At 40.4% G+C, this 18,150-nt stretch overlaps 1 protein-coding gene and 1 long non-coding RNA gene across 3 annotated transcripts in view; one reads left to right on the forward strand and one right to left on the reverse strand.

Moving 5' to 3' along the window:
- LOC101947979 (uncharacterized protein C3orf20-like) overlaps positions 1-18,150 on the reverse strand; it is a 60,322-nt gene that overhangs the window by 17,374 nt on the left and 24,798 nt on the right. For both annotated transcript variants that reach the window (XM_065577445.1, XM_065577377.1), the window contains exons 7-9: positions 17,692-17,796; positions 15,816-16,095; positions 13,810-13,926 (exon numbers count right to left, since the gene is read on the reverse strand). In XM_065577445.1, the coding sequence (XP_065433517.1) occupies positions 13,810-13,926; positions 15,816-16,095; positions 17,692-17,796 (502 nt within the window). The remainder of the gene's footprint in view (positions 1-13,809; positions 13,927-15,815; positions 16,096-17,691; positions 17,797-18,150) is intronic.
- LOC122174644 (uncharacterized) lies at positions 655-10,425 on the forward strand. The gene is made up of 3 exons (XR_006176733.2): positions 655-4,186; positions 5,753-6,617; positions 7,546-10,425. It is a non-coding gene; the product is annotated as an uncharacterized LOC122174644 (long non-coding RNA).

An 18,150-nucleotide genomic window follows, 5' to 3' on the forward strand; every position in this document is an offset into this window, starting at 1 on the left:
ACCTCTTCCCCAACCCTTTACAAACATTAATGAAACCTCACACTACACTCATCAGATAAGTATTATACCCCATTTTAAAGATGGGTAAACGGGGATTCAGAGAGGTAAGTGACTTGACCAAGGTCACACAATAAGCGCTTTAGACTTGCAGATTTTAGACTGCACTGTTTCTGTTTGACAGACACACTTCAGATCTAAAGCCAGATCCAGGCATAAACTAAGTCTTTTGTAAGCATCTCTCCTTGACAACTAATACAGGAGAATAAAGGTAATTAGAGCTGTTCAAAAAGAAAAAATATAGTATTATTTTGCAAAAATATTCAAAATGTTGTACTTGTTTTCCGTTATGAAATATTCTGAGATGAAGCATTTTTAATATTTTTGCAACTTTTTAATATTTTATTGAAAACATTATCAAAAGTGTTATCAAAATGATTATCGACAATTTGCATTTACCAAAAGCTGTGTTTTTCAGCATTTATTGAAAATCCTGGTTTTTGGTAAATGAAAAATACTGATAACATTTTCATTAATGTTTTCAATTAAAAAAGAGGCACCAATTTTCTTTAAACAGTGAAATTACATATATATAAAATATAATATAATGTATAATGTATATTTGCAAGTTTTATATATAGATAAAAAAATTCACACAAATATTTGTTTGCAAATATGTAGATCACAATTTGCAAACAAATATTTTTTGTAAAAAGGCTATTTTTCTTTGAAAAAACTTGGTTAGAAATGTTTTGATTGGCTCTGATATAATAATTCTTTGCCTTTAACATCTTTCATCCAAGTATCTCAAAGTGCTTTACATAGGAAGGGAAGTATTATCCCAGTTTTGCCGATGGGAAATTATGGCACAGAGCAATTAACTGACTTGCTCAAAGTATGAGAGCAAATCAGGGCTAAAGAGGAGAATAACTGCCTCAGTTTCTCAGTACTGAGAGTCCTACAGGTTGGCAAGCACTAAATGTTGGTAAGATCTTAATGATGGTGCTTAGTATTTCAGTCCACGTGTGAGACACTGCTTTGAAAATCAAATTTGCATCACCAAAACCATGTTGTGTGGCACCATCTGTACTTAGATCCTGGTTGACAGAAGTCTTTTACTATTTGCTGCTAACTGTCTATTCCTTACCTTCCCCAGGTAACAAAAACTCCATGTATAACAGTTTGCATTATGAATAGGAGTTTGCCCCTGTTTCCCTGTGTACTATATGCGAGGGAAGCAGCAGGAATTGGTTTTAATATTTTAACAATAGTAAAAACAAAGTAAAGTGTAATTTTTAGGTGCTGTAGGATTGACAAGGATAGAGTTTTGTTTTTGTTTATTTTATTTGTGCTACAATCTGTTTGGAAAGTGGGGAAGGAGGGCAATACATGCAGGATATGTAACATTGTCCAGAATTGACAGCCTTTAATAGAAGAGTCTAATATGTGCTATAATGCCGAGGCTGGACTGGAGTAAACTAGATGTAGCAGCAGCTTCCCCTTGCAGTCAGATGTTCCTTTCTTTTGTGGGTTTAGGTCTCAACTTTTATTTCTGGCTACATTTGTGTTCAGTTACAATATTTGTCTGTTGGTAAAAGTGACCTTATATACTGGGCATAACGAACCAAATGAAAAACTAGTATAACCTCATGAAATCAATGGAATCATAATAGTGCTGAATGCAGCCCAACCTCTGCAAGACTGGATCCGCATGCTGTGGACAAGGCATTCCTCTCAGAATTTCTACATATTTCCCCCCTAAATCAATAACAATGTGTTATTAACAAAATGCTGCTAGAGCCAAACTCATGACCCCCTGCATTTAATCTGCACTCCCAACATGGAAGTTGACATTGAAAAGGGATGGGAGGGGCTTACCATGACTCGAGTCACCCATAAAAATGAAGATTTTTTTTTTTTTGTAATGAGTAACAGCCTGATTCTGCTATGTGCTGAGCACCCACAACACCTCTAGAAGTCAATGAAAACTGACTAATTGGCACTTCCCAGGGGGAACTCAGCACCTCACAGGACAATACCTTACATTTTTTTTACGCGAGGATCACAAAGCTGAATACCATCACAGCAGATACAAGAAAAGACAAATACTTTTTACCCAATTGCCGAAGCTGCTCTTCATTGAGCCAGCCTGTGGATGGTTTATAAATGGAGCTCTAAGAAAAACCTACTGAGATATCAGCTACAAAATGAATAAGGATGGAGCTGTTCTTTTTATTTTTTTCTGTTTGTCTTAATGATAGCTGAATAGCACACTGGGTCGGAGTCTCTCCGGAAGGCCCTTCACACACACTCTGGGGCCTAGCGTAAATGAGAATTAGGCCCACAGAGTTAAAAATACTGAAATAATACAAATCGCTAAGTTTGGGGCATATCCCAAACTGCTCATGTTGTGGGAAGTCCCAAGTGGTTCACAATTGGAAACATCTGGCTCACTTCACGGAAGCGTCTCAGCAGGCAACACGCTCCTAGTCAAGATGTTTTGAATTTTTAGTGTAACGCATATTAAAGTAACAATGGGTGTATTCACTGGAAGAAGATCCCTGGGGTTACTGGATTTTCTTCATTTTGTGCTCAAACCAAGGTTTGTTTATTTGAAATGTAACCAGTGAAGAACATAACATGGGACACCACTTTTAATGGAGAAATGGGAGAAACCCTTGGTAATCTCAGGCATTTTTAATTTCATAGGTGAAAGCAGACAGAGTGATATTGTTTCATGCATTTGTGACCCATTTTTCTTTCAGTCAAAAATCGTGTGGTGTCGATGCCACGAAGGACTCTTTAGCAAAAAGCGCTGAAGCCATTGTTGAGAGGGTCACTCTTCACACACAGGCATTTGGAAGCCTAAGCAGAGGATTACTCTGGTAGTTGGGCACCATTGCAGTGTCTTGCCTGGCACTGCTTCTTCTCTATGCTTCTGGAATTGTATGGGTCAAGCAGCATAAGTTTTTTGTAACCAAAGGAACTCCCCTTCCATCTGGTGATCCAGATCTGGTTCCATCTTTAACTGTCTTTGGCAATGATGTGTGTGAGAGAGGGAGTGGCAACAATGCTCCACCTCAAGCACTGATTGCAGCTAAATGCAAACTGCTGGGACCATGTTTCCCTTGCAGAAACCTGAGGCAAACTCTTCATGCACATTTTGCCTCAGGTATCCTGAAGAGGAACATGACTCTCTCCTAGTTTTCCTGCCAAAACCGAGCCAAAGTTTTGTGAGTTTCTTTGTGATCACGGAATTCACTGAAAAGGTACACAAAGTCCAGGCCAGTGTGTTCCAATAGAAGCCCAACGTTGTAAGGAGTAGCAGCACGACATACATGTTTCTCTCTTGGCAGTCCAAAGTGCTCTTGTAATAATTTGCATATCGTAACTGAAACTAATACAAATCTTTAGAGCATTGGCTGGAGCGCTGAGGATACAGGGGACACGTGAGCCTTGGTGTTGCCCATCTTCTCATTCCCCCTGGTTAGCACTTACCTGTCTCTTCTCCACTAGACTGCAATCAGCCCCTCCCCTTCCAATGAACTCCCTCTCACTGGTCATGCAAGAAGATGACTAAATTACCTAAAATATACTAACCTAAAACCTGGTTTTTGTATTGCTTTCCCCATCTTCACTCCTTGCTCTGCTGATTCGTGCGTTGTTTTGTTTGCTTTTTCTTTTTCCTCCTGTCTGTTGCTTCCCTAGCTCTCCTCCTCTCTCTTCCCCTCTCCCCATTCTTCTATGGGGTCCCCATATTTCAGTTTTTTCCCTTACACGTTCTCTGCATCCCGGCTTTTTTTTCTTTTCACAGCCCTGTCTTTCTGCCACCAACCTCTCCATCTCCCCTTCCTATGTCTGTCTGTCTCTCTCCTACTCCTTCCCCTGCGTCTCATGTCTTTCTGCCAGCCTATCTACCTAGGCTTTTGCTAACTGAGCACTATCCTTTCTCATGCCTCTCCAATTCCTCATTCCATTTACAGTTGTTGTTGTTTTTGTTTTTTGTTTGCTCTTTCTGTTCCTATCCCAACATGCACCAGCAGATGTCAGCCACCCTGGACCCAGATTACATGTCCTACTCTCTATGCAGGGAATGTATGCGTGGCTTCGACCTGCTGCTTCTTCCTGCTCTTGGGATCCACAGTGCAAACTCTGCAGTTGATCTCTTCCTGCTACTGCAAACTCTGAGGTAATGAGGAATCCAATGCAGGCGCCTACCGCTGCCAAGTCCACTAACTATGTGTGGGAGCAATCCTCCCCTGACATTGGCTGGAATTAGTCATGAAAGCAGCTACTCCCCAAGGACCTATTAGCACTGTCCTACTGCCAAAAACTAGAGTAGGATACACCAGTTATGTTGGCTCATTTAGAACACGGATTCTGTCTAGGGGTGGTAAAATATAAGAACCATGGAAAGTTGCTACAGAAGCAGCCTGCTAGGTTATTTTGTCCATCCCCCTTGCCACTGCAGGATTGAGCCCTACAGTACGTTCTGGAAGACTGAAAAGAACAATGTGATGCTCTGGTACAGGTGTGTATTTACCAGAATCGTACCAAATTAGGATTTTGATAGAAGGGTGGGTAGGTAAATCTCCCATCTTCAAGATGAATTCAGAGCAATTAATGCAGAATGCAGTGAAACTCTCCTAAGAGCATATGAATTGTCATACCACTCCAGATAAATTATAAATTAATGGAGATATCCCATCTCCTAGAACTGGAAGGGACCTTGAAAGGTCATCGAGTCCAGCCCCCTACCTTCACTAGCAGGACCAAGTACTGATTTTGCCCCAGATCCCCAAGTGGCCCCCTCAAGGATTGAACTCACAACCCTGGGTTTAGCAGGCCAATGCTCAAACCACTGAGCTATCCCTCCCCCGAGATCAGACAAATCTTTCAGTGCTGCCTCTGGCAGTGACCATAACTGATGCTTCAGAGGCATGCAACTCTTTCCCCCTATAATACACCTGGCCAGTTGTGAAATGCTATGACTTGGGGGAATTTCATCCCTCACACAAAAGCAATCAATTTATGCCTTCAAGCATCAAGTTTGTCTAGACTTGTAATGTCTCGATCCATAAGCACAAATATTATTGGTCAAAATGATCCAGCCCTTTTCAAAATCTTGTGACTCTTGTTGCCTCGTGGCCTTCTGTTGTATGTGATTTTTCAAAAGCTGGCTATATGTGGAGTAAATAAGGATTTCCAAGTTTTGTCTTAAATATGCTGTCTTTCAAATTTGTGTCCCTTTACGTTCTCGAAGGAGAAAAAACAAAGGAGTGCCTATCCCCTTGAGCTGAAGCAGCCAGAACACTGGGACTCTGTAGAAGCAATTACTGCTCAACAATAGGGGGGAGGGATAGCTCAGTGGTTTGAGCATTGGCCTGCTAAACCCAGGGTTGTGAGTTCAATCCTTGAGGGGGCCACTTGGGGATCTGGGGCAAAAATCAGTACTTGGTCCTGCTAGTGAAGGCAGGGGGCTGGACTCGATGACCTTTCAAGGTCCCTTCCAGTTCTAGGAGATGGGATATCTCCAAAAAAAAAAAAAAAAAAATGAATTGTAGATTCTCAACATGTGTAAATGGATGTAGCTATGCTGATTTATACCAGCTAAGAATCTAACCCCAAATCTTCCCTGGAAAATAAAGTGTTCACCAAAGAAACCACAGTGGAGGGAGAACACCTTGCTGAATTAGAGCTCCTGGTGGAAGCAATGAGAAGTTTTTGAATGGTGCCCCCCCCCTTTTTTTTTCAGGGTTCCAGATATCGTTCTGGCAAATGAATTGCCTGAAAGGAGAAAAAATGGCCTCAAACTGAAATTCCTAAGCGAGGCATAACAAACAAGCCGGGGCAAACAGGATTGTTTTTTGTTTTGTTTCCTCCTTTTCTGTCCCTAATTTTGCCAAATTAAAAAGGTCAAAGGTGAGGTTGAACATTTAAAAAAAAAAGGCAGTACTATGTGTCAAAAACATAGAAACAAGCTGAAATATGAAGTGGTCTATTTGTGACTGTGGGTTTGTTTTGTAAGCATTGTATGTCTCCATATCAATTCCTCTTAGTCTTTTGGATCTCTTTTTTCCAACAGAGCCATTAAGCAACAAAAATAGTGGTGTACTTCCTTTATGTATTTTCTGCATCTCTCAAGCTGATGAAAGGAATAAAAGTGTTTTTTATGCTCATCACAAGTTCTGTCTGCCCCACTTGTTTTTTGTAACTGATGCAGTTGGTCCCCTGACTTTTTTCTGTCTACCATTTCAGATAATTAGCAAGCTCGCAAAGTTCACTACTCAAAACACATTCACAAACACTGGCTGCTTCCCGTGAAGGAAGTGGCTCAGCAAAACTCTGTGTTGGTATGGGTGTATGTATGTACATGCACTGAAAATAAAGATTTTTCGCACACAAAAATCTCTTAAATTTCCTCCACAGTTCAAAGTTAATGGAAGCTTCAGCATCTGATGGGATTTTGTAGTACAGCCCCTTTCCTGGGCACACTATCAACAAGAAGCGGTGGTACATCTGTTAGTCCACTAAGGATCAATGGTGTCTAGAAAGCTAAGGAATGGACCCAAGGACTTTCTGAGTGCCCTGGCCTCACTACATGGTTTTCCCACTTGGAGGTCAGTTTAATTGGGCATTTGCTTCTTTCTTAGTTGGGTTATTTTTTTCACTTTGGCTGTTAAGTTCCTGGCATGTTATAGATGCTCTGCGGTGATGGTGAAACTCAAGTTTTGTAAAAAGCAACAGAGGGTCCTGTGGCACCTTTGAGACTAACAGAAGTATTGGGAGCATAAGCTTTCGTGGGTAAGAACCTCACTTCTTCAGATGCAAGTAATGGAAATCTCCAGAGGCAGGTATAAATCAGTATGGAGATAACGAGGTTAGTTCAATCAGGGAGGGTGAGGTGCTCTGCTAGCACAGACTGTGAATGGCTATCCAACTACAGAAGCAGTTTCTCCTCCCTTGGTGTTCACACCTCAACTGCTAGCCGAGCACCTCACCCTCCCTGATTGAACTAACCTCGTTATCTCCATACTGATTTATACCTGCCTCTGGAGATTTCCATTACTTGCATCTGAAGAAGTGAGGTTCTTACCCACGAAAGCTTATGCTCCCAATACTTCTGTTAGTCTTAAAGGTGCCACAGGACCCTCTGTTGCTTTTTACAGATTCAGACTAACACGGCTACCCCTCTGATACTCAAGTTTTGTGTTATCTGTTTTGTTTTGTTTTTAAACATTGAGAGCAGCTAAATTCCCTCTGTTTACACAAGCTTTTGGCTGAGCACTGTGATTGTTTTTTCCTAGATAATATGTCATTAAATTTGTATTTTAATGAGTAAATGTCCTAAAAGGGAGCTGTGATGGATATGTTTTAAAAACTGAAAAAATAAATGTTGTGGGTTTTTTTGTGGTTTGTTTGGTTTTGGGTTTATTTTTATTATTATTATTTTAGAAAATCTTTTTTTTTCTTTTTTTTTTTTAAACCTTGTAGTGTAGCTTCTGCTACAAATGCTGTTTCCTCAACAGTACTATGTTTGCCTTTCAGGTTAGCCAGTTTGCCTTGAAGGAAAAGAAAGAACACTCTGGAGGGAGGTCCGGCTGGCTGGCTGGCTATGGGAACTGGCAATGAAATGCAGAACTTTTCACCTCTAGGTTGCTAGTTCAAATCCAACCCTGTACAGTAGTGACCAAAAGTTGTTACCATCTGGTGGCTGCTTGGTGGCCTTTGTAGAATGAGCCTTTGTGGTCCCGGTCTTGCTGTTAACAGGCACGTAGATGGATCACCACCATAAATGAAGCAAACTGGCATCCCTGCACCAGTCTCGGTAGAGATGCCAAGCGTGGAATAGGCCTAGAGACTGAATTGTCCCCTCCTCTCCTCGTGGTGGTCCTTCTAGTACTGGGTTGAGATAACAATATGAAGAAGCTTGTACAGCTGATGGACATACTGTTTCTTTCCCGTGGATAGAGGACTTCAGCCTCCTTGCCTGTTAAGCTGACAATTCATGCACATTCAATTTACTGTTGAAAGAGTATGACAAAACAAAATCACCTGGATCATTGGCAGTGGAAAATGGTTACCCTGCATAAAAAGGCAGAAATAATTTCAGCTGGATTCCAGGATGATTAGGCTTGAATGTTTTGGATCAGGAGAACTTCAAGGTGATCCCTTTGAACAGGTTGAGAGAGAATGAATCCCTCTTGTATAGTGGACAAACTGACAAAGTCCAAAGTTTGCAGTCTGTATCATAGGGAGCTGGCAGTGCTTTCCTCTGCTGAGGGGCAAATGGAGTTACAGTAAAAGCTGTGTTATCCGGCACTTTATTAACTGGAAAGCTCTATTATCCGGCATTTCTGATATCTCCCAATACAAATCTTCAAACTAGTAACGGGGACTAGTATACTGCCCAGGAGGTTATGCAATAACACATTCTGAGGCAGAAGACAAGTAAGCAAGCTGATATCAGGGATTTATTCAAAAAAGCGGTTTCCAGGGTGTGTCATAGGGTCATTACAGATTCAGCTCAATCTACTACACCTTCCACATCTACAATGATAATTGATGTTGATAAGGATGACCCTGAGGCACTGCAAGAGCCTTGAAATGCCTTCTGAATTATCAAAAAAAAATTAAGTTATGTTCAGTATAGTTTTAGTGTTAAGTGTATTTTTAGTGATCTGGGTGTATGCCATGTGCTGCCCCTAGTGATATATAGTGTCATAAGATAAAAGTTTTCTATACAGTAGGTTACCTGTATACACCTAAGTGCTTCAAGAAACCAACCACTGTGCAGTGCAGGACTACTACTGGATTGGTGAATACCTGTGTACTGTATTACTGTATTTTATACCTTATTCATTTTATTGTATTCTAATTCTTTGAAAATTGGTATTCCATTGGTCAAGTATAACTCTGTTAACCGGAATATTTGATTAACCAGCACCCACCATTTCCCCAACATGCCGGATAACAAAGCTTTTTCTGTACGTACCTCAGATTTCTCCAAAGGAGCTCTGCTCTTGATGTCAAATGGAAGGCAATGGGCTGGCAAGTCTCCTCCATCAGGTGTGTACACCATTATGTATAAGATTTTGGTGATAAGGGTCTCCTCTCTATTTCAGGGAGCTAGGATCTCAACCTGGTTTATAAGGACACTCATACAGACAGTTCAGCCTGACTGTACACCTGCTCTATTTATCTATCTAGTTTTATATAATGCCTATCCGTATATGAGCACCTTCCACATAAAATCAATAGCAACAGGAGAGTCACTAGAGGACTTCATGGAATCTCTGGGACTCCTCCCTTTATGGGATCAGCCCTCTCCTTGGGATAGGGGTTTGGGGGTTTTGGAGGGTGGAGTGGGATATGAGGGGCAGTTGAAAGGGGTTTTAGAATAAAAGAGGTGTTTTGAATTGTATCACTTATGGTGGAGGAAGGCTTGCAAGATTTCCTAAAGATGGTAAGACTGTGGAATTCACCTGATCTCTAGAAAATTGTTCCATAGCAGGATCCCTTCAACAGAGAAAGTTTTGTCCACAGCCCTCACGTGCTTCATCCTGGGCTTTGTGATCTGCGTAGTCCTAGAAAAGAGCAACTGTTGTGGGCATTCATAGGTCACAAGTTGGTCTTCGAGGTAACTGGGGCCTGATCCGTTAATTGCTTTGAAAATTAGGACCCAGGCCTTACACCAGCATTGGAAGCTGACTGGAGTAGTAGAGAGATTTGAGCACAGGCCTGATGTGCTCTACATCAGCCTGAGCCAAGGAGAAGGTGGGTAGCCAAATCCTATACCAGCTGAAGCCTCTGCATCATCATCACGTTCAGCTTCAGATGCAAATGACTTACAACCATCCTCCCTGCAGCTATTACAGTACCTGTGGGTCAAAGCAGGTATTTTGATTTTGGCTCATTCCAGCTTAAGAATGAACTTGTCTCCTGGTAATATATATCATGCCTTGTTACTGTCAGATTAATGAGTTCAATATTCTGTCAATTCTTCAGGAATCACATATACGCTAACAAGCTGAAAAAAGCATCTAAATTGGGCAGAGCAGCTAAAATTCTTTAAGGAAGAAAGATAAGCCAGATGAAGGAGGGTTTTTTATTTATTTTTTTTTAATTCAGCGCAAACAATGCCTTTGAAAAGCCACTTTATCCAAAAGCAGTGTTAAATCTTGGTTTCCCCTCTTAGCGTACAGCTCTTTAATGTTTTGTAGGCACAGGAATTGAATCCCAGCCAAAGACTCCTAAGATGGGGGTGGATTTGTCCGTATGGCAGGAAACGCATGCCATGTTCAGAGAGATGTGGCTGCCCCTGGGAGCAAACTGCATTGCTGTAATGCTTCTGTAAAACTATTTCTTCAAGGCATTTAAATCATCTTTTGGAAAAATGTTCAAAATAAAATTGTTCATATCACCAAACACTTTATTTCCTTTGATTAATTACGTTATTTAAGTTTTTACAACTTACTTATTTCTTTTTGTTTACCATTACTTGATTGTGTTTGTTGGTTTAATAGTTACGTAAATAGGAAATTAAGGATGGACACTGTCCTTTTAGACAAGCTAAGAGTTGTCTTTTCATCATAGGACATAGATGACAATTGTGCTCCTCTGGAGATTTTTTTTTTCCTTATCATCTAAAGAAATTCACAAGGGTGTTGACTCAATTAGAGGAAATTTAGTTGGCTGCACTGAGGTAAAAAAATTAAAATATTTAATTTTGCATTCCTAAATTTACAGGGCTTAAAAGAACCCCTTCCCTTCCAGGAAATATTAATTTTGCTGCATACAAACTTAAAACACAAGCAAAATTGAAATATTTGATATCTGTATTTGAAGATGTCAGCTTTCTTTTGTGTACAACTTTAAAGTAATAAGAAAAAAAGGGAAGGGGAAGAAAGATGGTATTGTGGCTAAGGAACCGGACAGGGAGTCAGGAGAATAAGGTTCTGTTTCTGGCTCTGCAACCAGTTTCCATGTGACTTTCAACAATTTACTTGTATCCTGGTTTTTCAAAACCTGAGAAGCCCATAGTCAACCGCAAACATATACCTAATCGGAATGCACAGTACCCCCTTTGCCCTTAGATAGTCACTTCCTCTAGGCTGAGGTCAGCACCATTCCTGGTTCTTAAGTGGATCTACCACTGGAGAATGATGGACTCTCTGAGGTTCCAGAATGTTCTGAGGTAATTTATTACTCAGCTCTTGGGCCAGTCTGTGGAATATTATGGCCCTCTGTTGTCTGTGACCACAGACAGAGTAGCAGTTGGAGGCATCCTTCCCCCCACACTGACTTTGCAAATCACCATAGTATCCAGATAACCTGAAGCAGGGCAGAAGGCTGGAGTGCTGTTGCTGGGAGTTTCACGTAGATCTGGTCAAAGGGCTCATGGAGAATATTTGCATTTCTGTGGTGTGGCTGTGGTCACATTTTCTCCTTCTTGGCCATGCTGATGAAACTTTCCTAAATTGCCACCAGTCTTTTTGGCAGATTAACCTGCACTGACTCAGCATGGAAAGTCACGTGGTTCTTGCTATAAGGAATCGACTTATTTCTTAAAATCAATTGATTCCGTGTGGTTTGAATGCTTTCATAGGAATAGTAAGGAAGGCACCATCTGTATGGATTGTTTTTTGTCCAGTTTCATTTTTAAGGTTTTGGGTATGCATAGGGAGTTGTAACCAGTCACCTGTGAAACTGACACATCTCTTTTCTGGTTGATTGTTTTGCCAGTGGAAAGACACTGGGACTGTTATTGAAAAGGACTGTTAATACCTCCTTTCAGAAAGCCAAGCTGCCAGCCACACCAAAACATGGTGGTTTAGTCCTTGTTTAAGAAAACATCTCTGGACATTAACAACCTTGCTAATTACCATCCTATTTCTAGGAAGAATAATCAAGGCCATACGAGTAGACCAATTCCAGTTGCATTTGGACTCCATGTACTATTTTTATCTCTCTCAGGCCTGGCTATAGAATTGATACTGAACACACACTGATGGTTCATCTTTCTAGGAAAGGGAAAATTTCATTCTATCAGATTGACCACTGCTATGTATTCATTGTCTACACCTTCTAAATGACTGCGAATGTTAGGCAAGTTCATGAACTGCTGTAAACATCTGGATTAACATTAATCATAAAGTTTTAAATTATCCTCCTAACTTTTTTCATATTCACTAAACCACTTCCATATGGAAATGCAAAAACAGTGATATGGAACAGAGCCAAAACATCTCTATGTAGCTGGCTAGCATCTTTACTCAGTCCTGTTATAGCAGTGCTCATCTGTATCACAAGCTGGTGGGTCATTCAGACTGAGATGTTTTTCCATTGGCAAGTGTGTGGCGATGCCCAATGAACTACACATTGGGCTCAGCTACCTCGTATTGTCTCCTTTTCCACTCATTAAGAAATGACCAATTTATTTTTCACTGATTTCAATCAGCTCTGTAAACAGAGTGGGGGCTTTGTTTTTTCCACTTTTTAGTTATATCATTAATCTGACAAATTTACCCTTCACCATCAAGGAGGAAGTTAATATATTTTATGCAAAATGCTACATGTGGCAATAGTGTGCAGAGAAATGAAATGTCAAACATTAAATTTTATCTTCCTTGGACACACTTTCTGCAGTTTTAGATGAATCCAGTAACTTTGTGTGGATCGACAGTGTCACCCAGTGGACGGATAAGTTGATCATGGATGGGCATATTCATGTGGAATGTTTTTCTCTGCCTTTTATTTTAAAAGTAATTGGCTTCTCACTGATAGAAACAGTTTTGAATGTTACTCTTCTCAGGAATGGAGAATACATTAAAGCTCCTATACTCTGAATGCCATAGCAAGTGCTGAAAATTCATATTGAGCAAATGCAGGAAATGATTATTGTTGCTCTCTATCGGTAACAGGTTTATGGGAAATAACGACTATGTCATTAATGGAGACTTTTGTTGTTAGAAGAAAGAAACAAAGAATAACTAAAGGAAAAACAGCATGTATGGTGGTGTTCATATGGAGATTCAGGGACTAAATTTGATCCCAGTGTAATAATAATGGAGTGCAGTTCGACAATATTTAGCCATCCTTAGCCAAATATTGCATGGGACTAAAGAGCTGAAGAATCAGCTCTGCTGTATAGTTTTTATAACTATTGATGAGTTGTAACATTAAATTATTATGGCCAAATCTTTGCATCAGTCACTCAAGTATTAAAAGATTAGTATGTCTTCTATCTGGGGTTCTAATTAATTCAAACCTGACACAATACTATATTAAACCTAAAACTAGCCAATGTGTACGTTTGAGTTAAACTCCTTCATGATTTGCAAAAGGTTTTCCATAAGATTGAAAGGTCATGCTTTTCCCCTTGTTAAAGACTGAGATACCCTGTTTGATATGCCTTCAAAGCTTTTTTGCAATAGATGAAATAGAGCCATGTTAATAGAAACACGATGAAAACTAACTGTTGTAATTGAAACTGAAAAAGAAACATGGTTCATATTCTAAATAACTGGCTAGTGGCATGTGTACAGCAGTCCTCTGCTAGGCAGAATTAGAATACTGCAATTTGTATCACAAGTCCTATATTGCAAATAGCTAAGATCAAGGCATGAGAATGGCAGGGCCCTGGGCTTCTGAAGAAAGACTGTTATGGCTACTGCCACGAGGGTCTGAATAGACACAGTGTGCAGCATGGTGACAATCAGAAGTCATAGGCTTATTCCAATATAGTGGTAATATCATTCAGAGTAAAATATTTAGCTGTACATGTAGATAGTGGTAACAGTTTTAACATACCAAAAACATGCCTGGAGCAACATTATGCCTTTGCACCAGTAATGAACCTTTATGACCTGTAAATTCATCTGCAGAGGTGACGTCATATTTGAGGAGACGATAGGAGTCCAGGCGACCCTGAAGCAACATAGGAAGTGCAATTATAGAAATATGTAGGCTATAAATCTTATTCTAACCAATCAGCAGTGCATAATATTCCCTCTGCACAAATCCTGATGAGCCGAACTGAACTAATTATCTTCTTTGTGACTGAGGCAGGCAGCTGTTCTGAGCACACTTGTTTTTGGAGATAGTATTCATAATTGTTGGATTTCTCCTTGTAGGTTAATTTGTTACTTCTTCAAAGAAGCCATACCTGTAAGTTTAAAATTAAATCTAGTGCTTATGAAAGGACAGATGGCAGCCAGCTATGGTGCATGCTTCTCATTTAGTTCTCAATGTACTGGAGTCCTGACTTTCAAAATACTAGTGATCCTACTGCTAGCATGAAGGAACTAATTAGAAGGCTGGAATATAGGGTTTTATGAAGTGGACAAATATCCGAGGACTAGGATAGAAAACACGAAACCCCATTTTTACTCGTGACTCAAGTGGGATTTGAACCCAGGTCTCCAGAAGGGAAGAGCAATATGCACACATGAATACGCCTGTTCCCAGGAGCCTCTCCTTCCCTCTCTTTTATGTGGAACCACATGCATGGCACTTACCCTGACATGAAATTCTTAGCAGACACTTAAGAGTGGGGCTAGTTCTACTCCTCTTTGCAGCCTGCAGGTATTAAATTTGTTTTTGATCCAGCCTCCACTTTTAAACTTCTTGGATGAAAATCCTGGCCGCACTGAAGTCAAAGGGAGTTCTCCTATTGACTTCAATGGGACCAGGATTTCACCCCTTATATTCTATTTTTTCCAAACATAGATTAATTTAAATTGATATATACTATGGGGCCGATTTCTGAGGGGTTTTAAGTTACACATCTGTAAGGACCTGTTCAGGTGCTTAAACTGGTGTTATGTACACATCAATCAAGGCAGCAACTATGTGGGATGTTCTGAAATCCTCCCAACCTTGTTCCAACAGCTTCAGCAATGCTAGTAATGGTGGGAAGCATTAGTGTAGCTCAGCCACTGGCATTTATTTTTATCATCATGCCATCTAAGACTAGATAACATGATGATAGAAACATCTGGATCAGATTTCTGCTAGTGCTCCATTCCCAGCATTGCTGAGGAAAAAAATCAGGAAATCCTCAGTGCAGACAAGGCCCTAGAGACTTGGAGAAAAATGACACAAAAAACACAGCAATAAAAGTGGGTACGTTAAAGTAACCACCATGCACTATTGTCTCCAACTTTTAACTTACATCTTGTTCCAGTCCCTGTGTACATAAGTTTCATCAACATAGTTGCTCGTGCCCACTTTGTGATATGTACCTTACACCAGCAGTTCTCAACTAGGGGTCTGGGGTCCCCTGGGGGACAGCGAGCCGGTTTCAGGGGGTCCACCAAAATAAACCGAAGAGCAGGGCCAGTGTTAAGACTCCGTGGGGCTCAGGGCATGAAGCCCAAGCTGCCCAGGACTGATGCCAAAGCCCAACCAACTCAGCTTCGCAGGGTGCCCTGTGGTGTGGGGCCATAGGCAGTTACCTTGCTTGCTACCCCCTTAATGCCTGCCTTGGGTGTTTAATCTATTGGCTATGCAGAAAAACATTTGTTGTGGCACAGGTGGGCTGTGGGGGGTTTTATAATATGTTGGGGGGGGGGGCGCCTCAGAAAGAAAAAGGAGAACCCCTGCCTTATACCATACTAAACTTGACCCCATAAATGTGAAGAGAAAATCTTTAGATTAATTTACTATTCTATATTCTCCTAGCCATGTAAATGTATTGAGTACACAAATGATGAGAGTACTGTTCAGATTTTGGTGATAGGATAAACAGCAAATGGATCCAAGGGTTGTTTATTAAAAAACTATTTTCAAATGTGCTAAACTCCCATGAAACCCACCTGAATACATGGCATACTTCTGTTCCTGTTCTTCCTCTCGTGGAGCTGCTCTAATTTGTCTTCACTTGGATCCCCATTTGTTTTCAATGAAGAAGACACACAGATCACCATGATTTGTTCCAGGGCAGACATCTGGTTGTTAATAAGATGATCATACTCCAGGTCTGATACATATGGAATCTGATGATTACTACATCTGCATATCTTTCCTTCCTGCCCCACCAGTGTTCTCCGAAGGACAACAGGGCAAGCACTATGGGATGTAACCCATAGCTTGTCGCTGTCATGAGAAATAGAAAGCAAAGGGGAAAATTAGAGGGCAAGTCAAGGCTTTGGTGCTAAAGTGAAAACAGAAGCAAGTTAAATAGAATGTCAAATAAACTGAATACAGAGAACAGCATCTTTTAAACCATAATCTGTAAACAGCACAGCAGGGTCAAACCTAAATTTTCTGAACTCTGGTTAATCAACATGCACAGCTAGTTGAAGGGTTGACGTTTCCAGAGGTCTGACCGAATCTCGGATGCTGTGGTGTTCCTGAATTCTGCAGGAGCAGAGCTGCTGAGCTCGCCAGATGGGAAAGCTGGATGGTGCTCTCCCTAACTGGATGAACTGGCCAAGTAGGCTTTGAAAATTGCTCAACCCTGAATGCAAATTTCAAAGTCTGCCAGTCTGACTCCCTGGTTTTCTGCAGGTCTCACGTGCACCTCATGCCCTTATAAATACACTACAACTGGCTGGCTGTTTTAATCATTGAGTCACAGAAGTTAAGCCTGAATTGTGTGGGTATTAGTGTTACTGGTCTCACAAAGGTAGGGTGAAGCTTAGATCATGTTTGAAAATTCCTTGGATGAGATGTGCTGCAGAAGTGCAAAGCTGTCATCTTATTTCTTGGGAAAATGCCAAAGTACTATCTCGCTGCAGGCTTGCACACAGCTTCAGTAAAAGAGAATCTGCCACACCCGCGTCACAACATGATTTCCTCACAGCAGGCAAATCTTTTCTAAGGTGCAGGCAACAAGAAGAATTTTGAAGCCTACTGGTCTGATCCACAGCCCATTGATGTTAATGGCAAGACTCCCATTGTTATCAGAGCATGTTGGATCAGTCCCTATATGAGTGTACCAGGAGTAAGGAATTGCAATGAAAAGAGCTATGAGTAAAGGTTGGCTTGAATCCAATACTTAGACCTTGTATATTGAATATTGTATGGCGTAAGGAGCTGCTTTTTAGGGAAATAACAGAAGGATAAGAAACAAGTGTGAAGGAGGGTCAAGAGACGAGGGGATCTTGTATACAGGAGGAAGACAATAGACATTTGTTTTAATCTACATATAATATAGACATAAAACAGGGTGGTTATTCCATGTTGGCATTCTGGAGTCAAAAAGAAACCACTTGAGCTTTGGTGTCATGGTTCATGGAATTATAGGCTGGTCATGTGTAAATTTGAATACGTTGTTCCTTTACTTGCTTTACCCATGGCAGGGTATCACTGAGCTTGTGTATCACAATTCAGTTAAATAAAAGAAAAATACAATGCAAATTTGCTTTAAAAAAATAGCTAATGGAACCTCTGCATCAGTAAAAACGGCAGCAAATCCTCAACAGGGAGAAGTAGTGGAATGTGACCATCTCCTTATACATCACCTCATTCTCCGCAGATATCTCAAGTATGACAACAATAAATTACTTTGGTGTACAGAATTACTATGCTTCCTAATGTATTATAATGAAATCATACATAATTGTGTTGAATCACGGGAAAAAACAAATAGTATTTGTAAGATGCTTGTCAGTAAATGCTTGTTTGTAAATGGCTGTCAGTAAGTTACTAAGAATCAACATTGTCCAGTTCCTGCTCAGATTTCCTTACCCTGATACGTAGGAGTTCTGTAATACAGGAGTGCATTTATTTAAACTGAACTGAGGCACATTTGGCTGATCTGGTTTGATATTGCTGTTTACTAAAGAGGAAATTCTGCAAGAGAAAATAACAGTAAATAATCAGTCATTTAAATGTCAGGAAAACAAATCAGATAAGTGTTCTGTAGTACTAAGATGTATCTATATATGGTGCATATACATAAGTGAAATCCTTTTTCAATTAACTGATAATGATGTCACCTGTTATGTACTGGTGTAAACAAAAGAAGCAATTTAGCTGGTAATAGGAGGGGATTCAGAATCATACACCTGCAAGAGTAAGGACTATGGGTTACACAGAGAACAAAAATTACCCCTTACATTTCTCTGGTTTTAGTTGCATGGCTCCAATAGGTTAATGGGAGTTATATAACTGGCACTCTAGGCAGAGCAGAACTAAATCTCAAGT

This window comes from Chrysemys picta, chromosome 1 (genome assembly GCF_011386835.1).
Source record: "Chrysemys picta bellii isolate R12L10 chromosome 1, ASM1138683v2, whole genome shotgun sequence".
NCBI lineage: Eukaryota > Metazoa > Chordata > Testudines > Emydidae > Chrysemys > Chrysemys picta.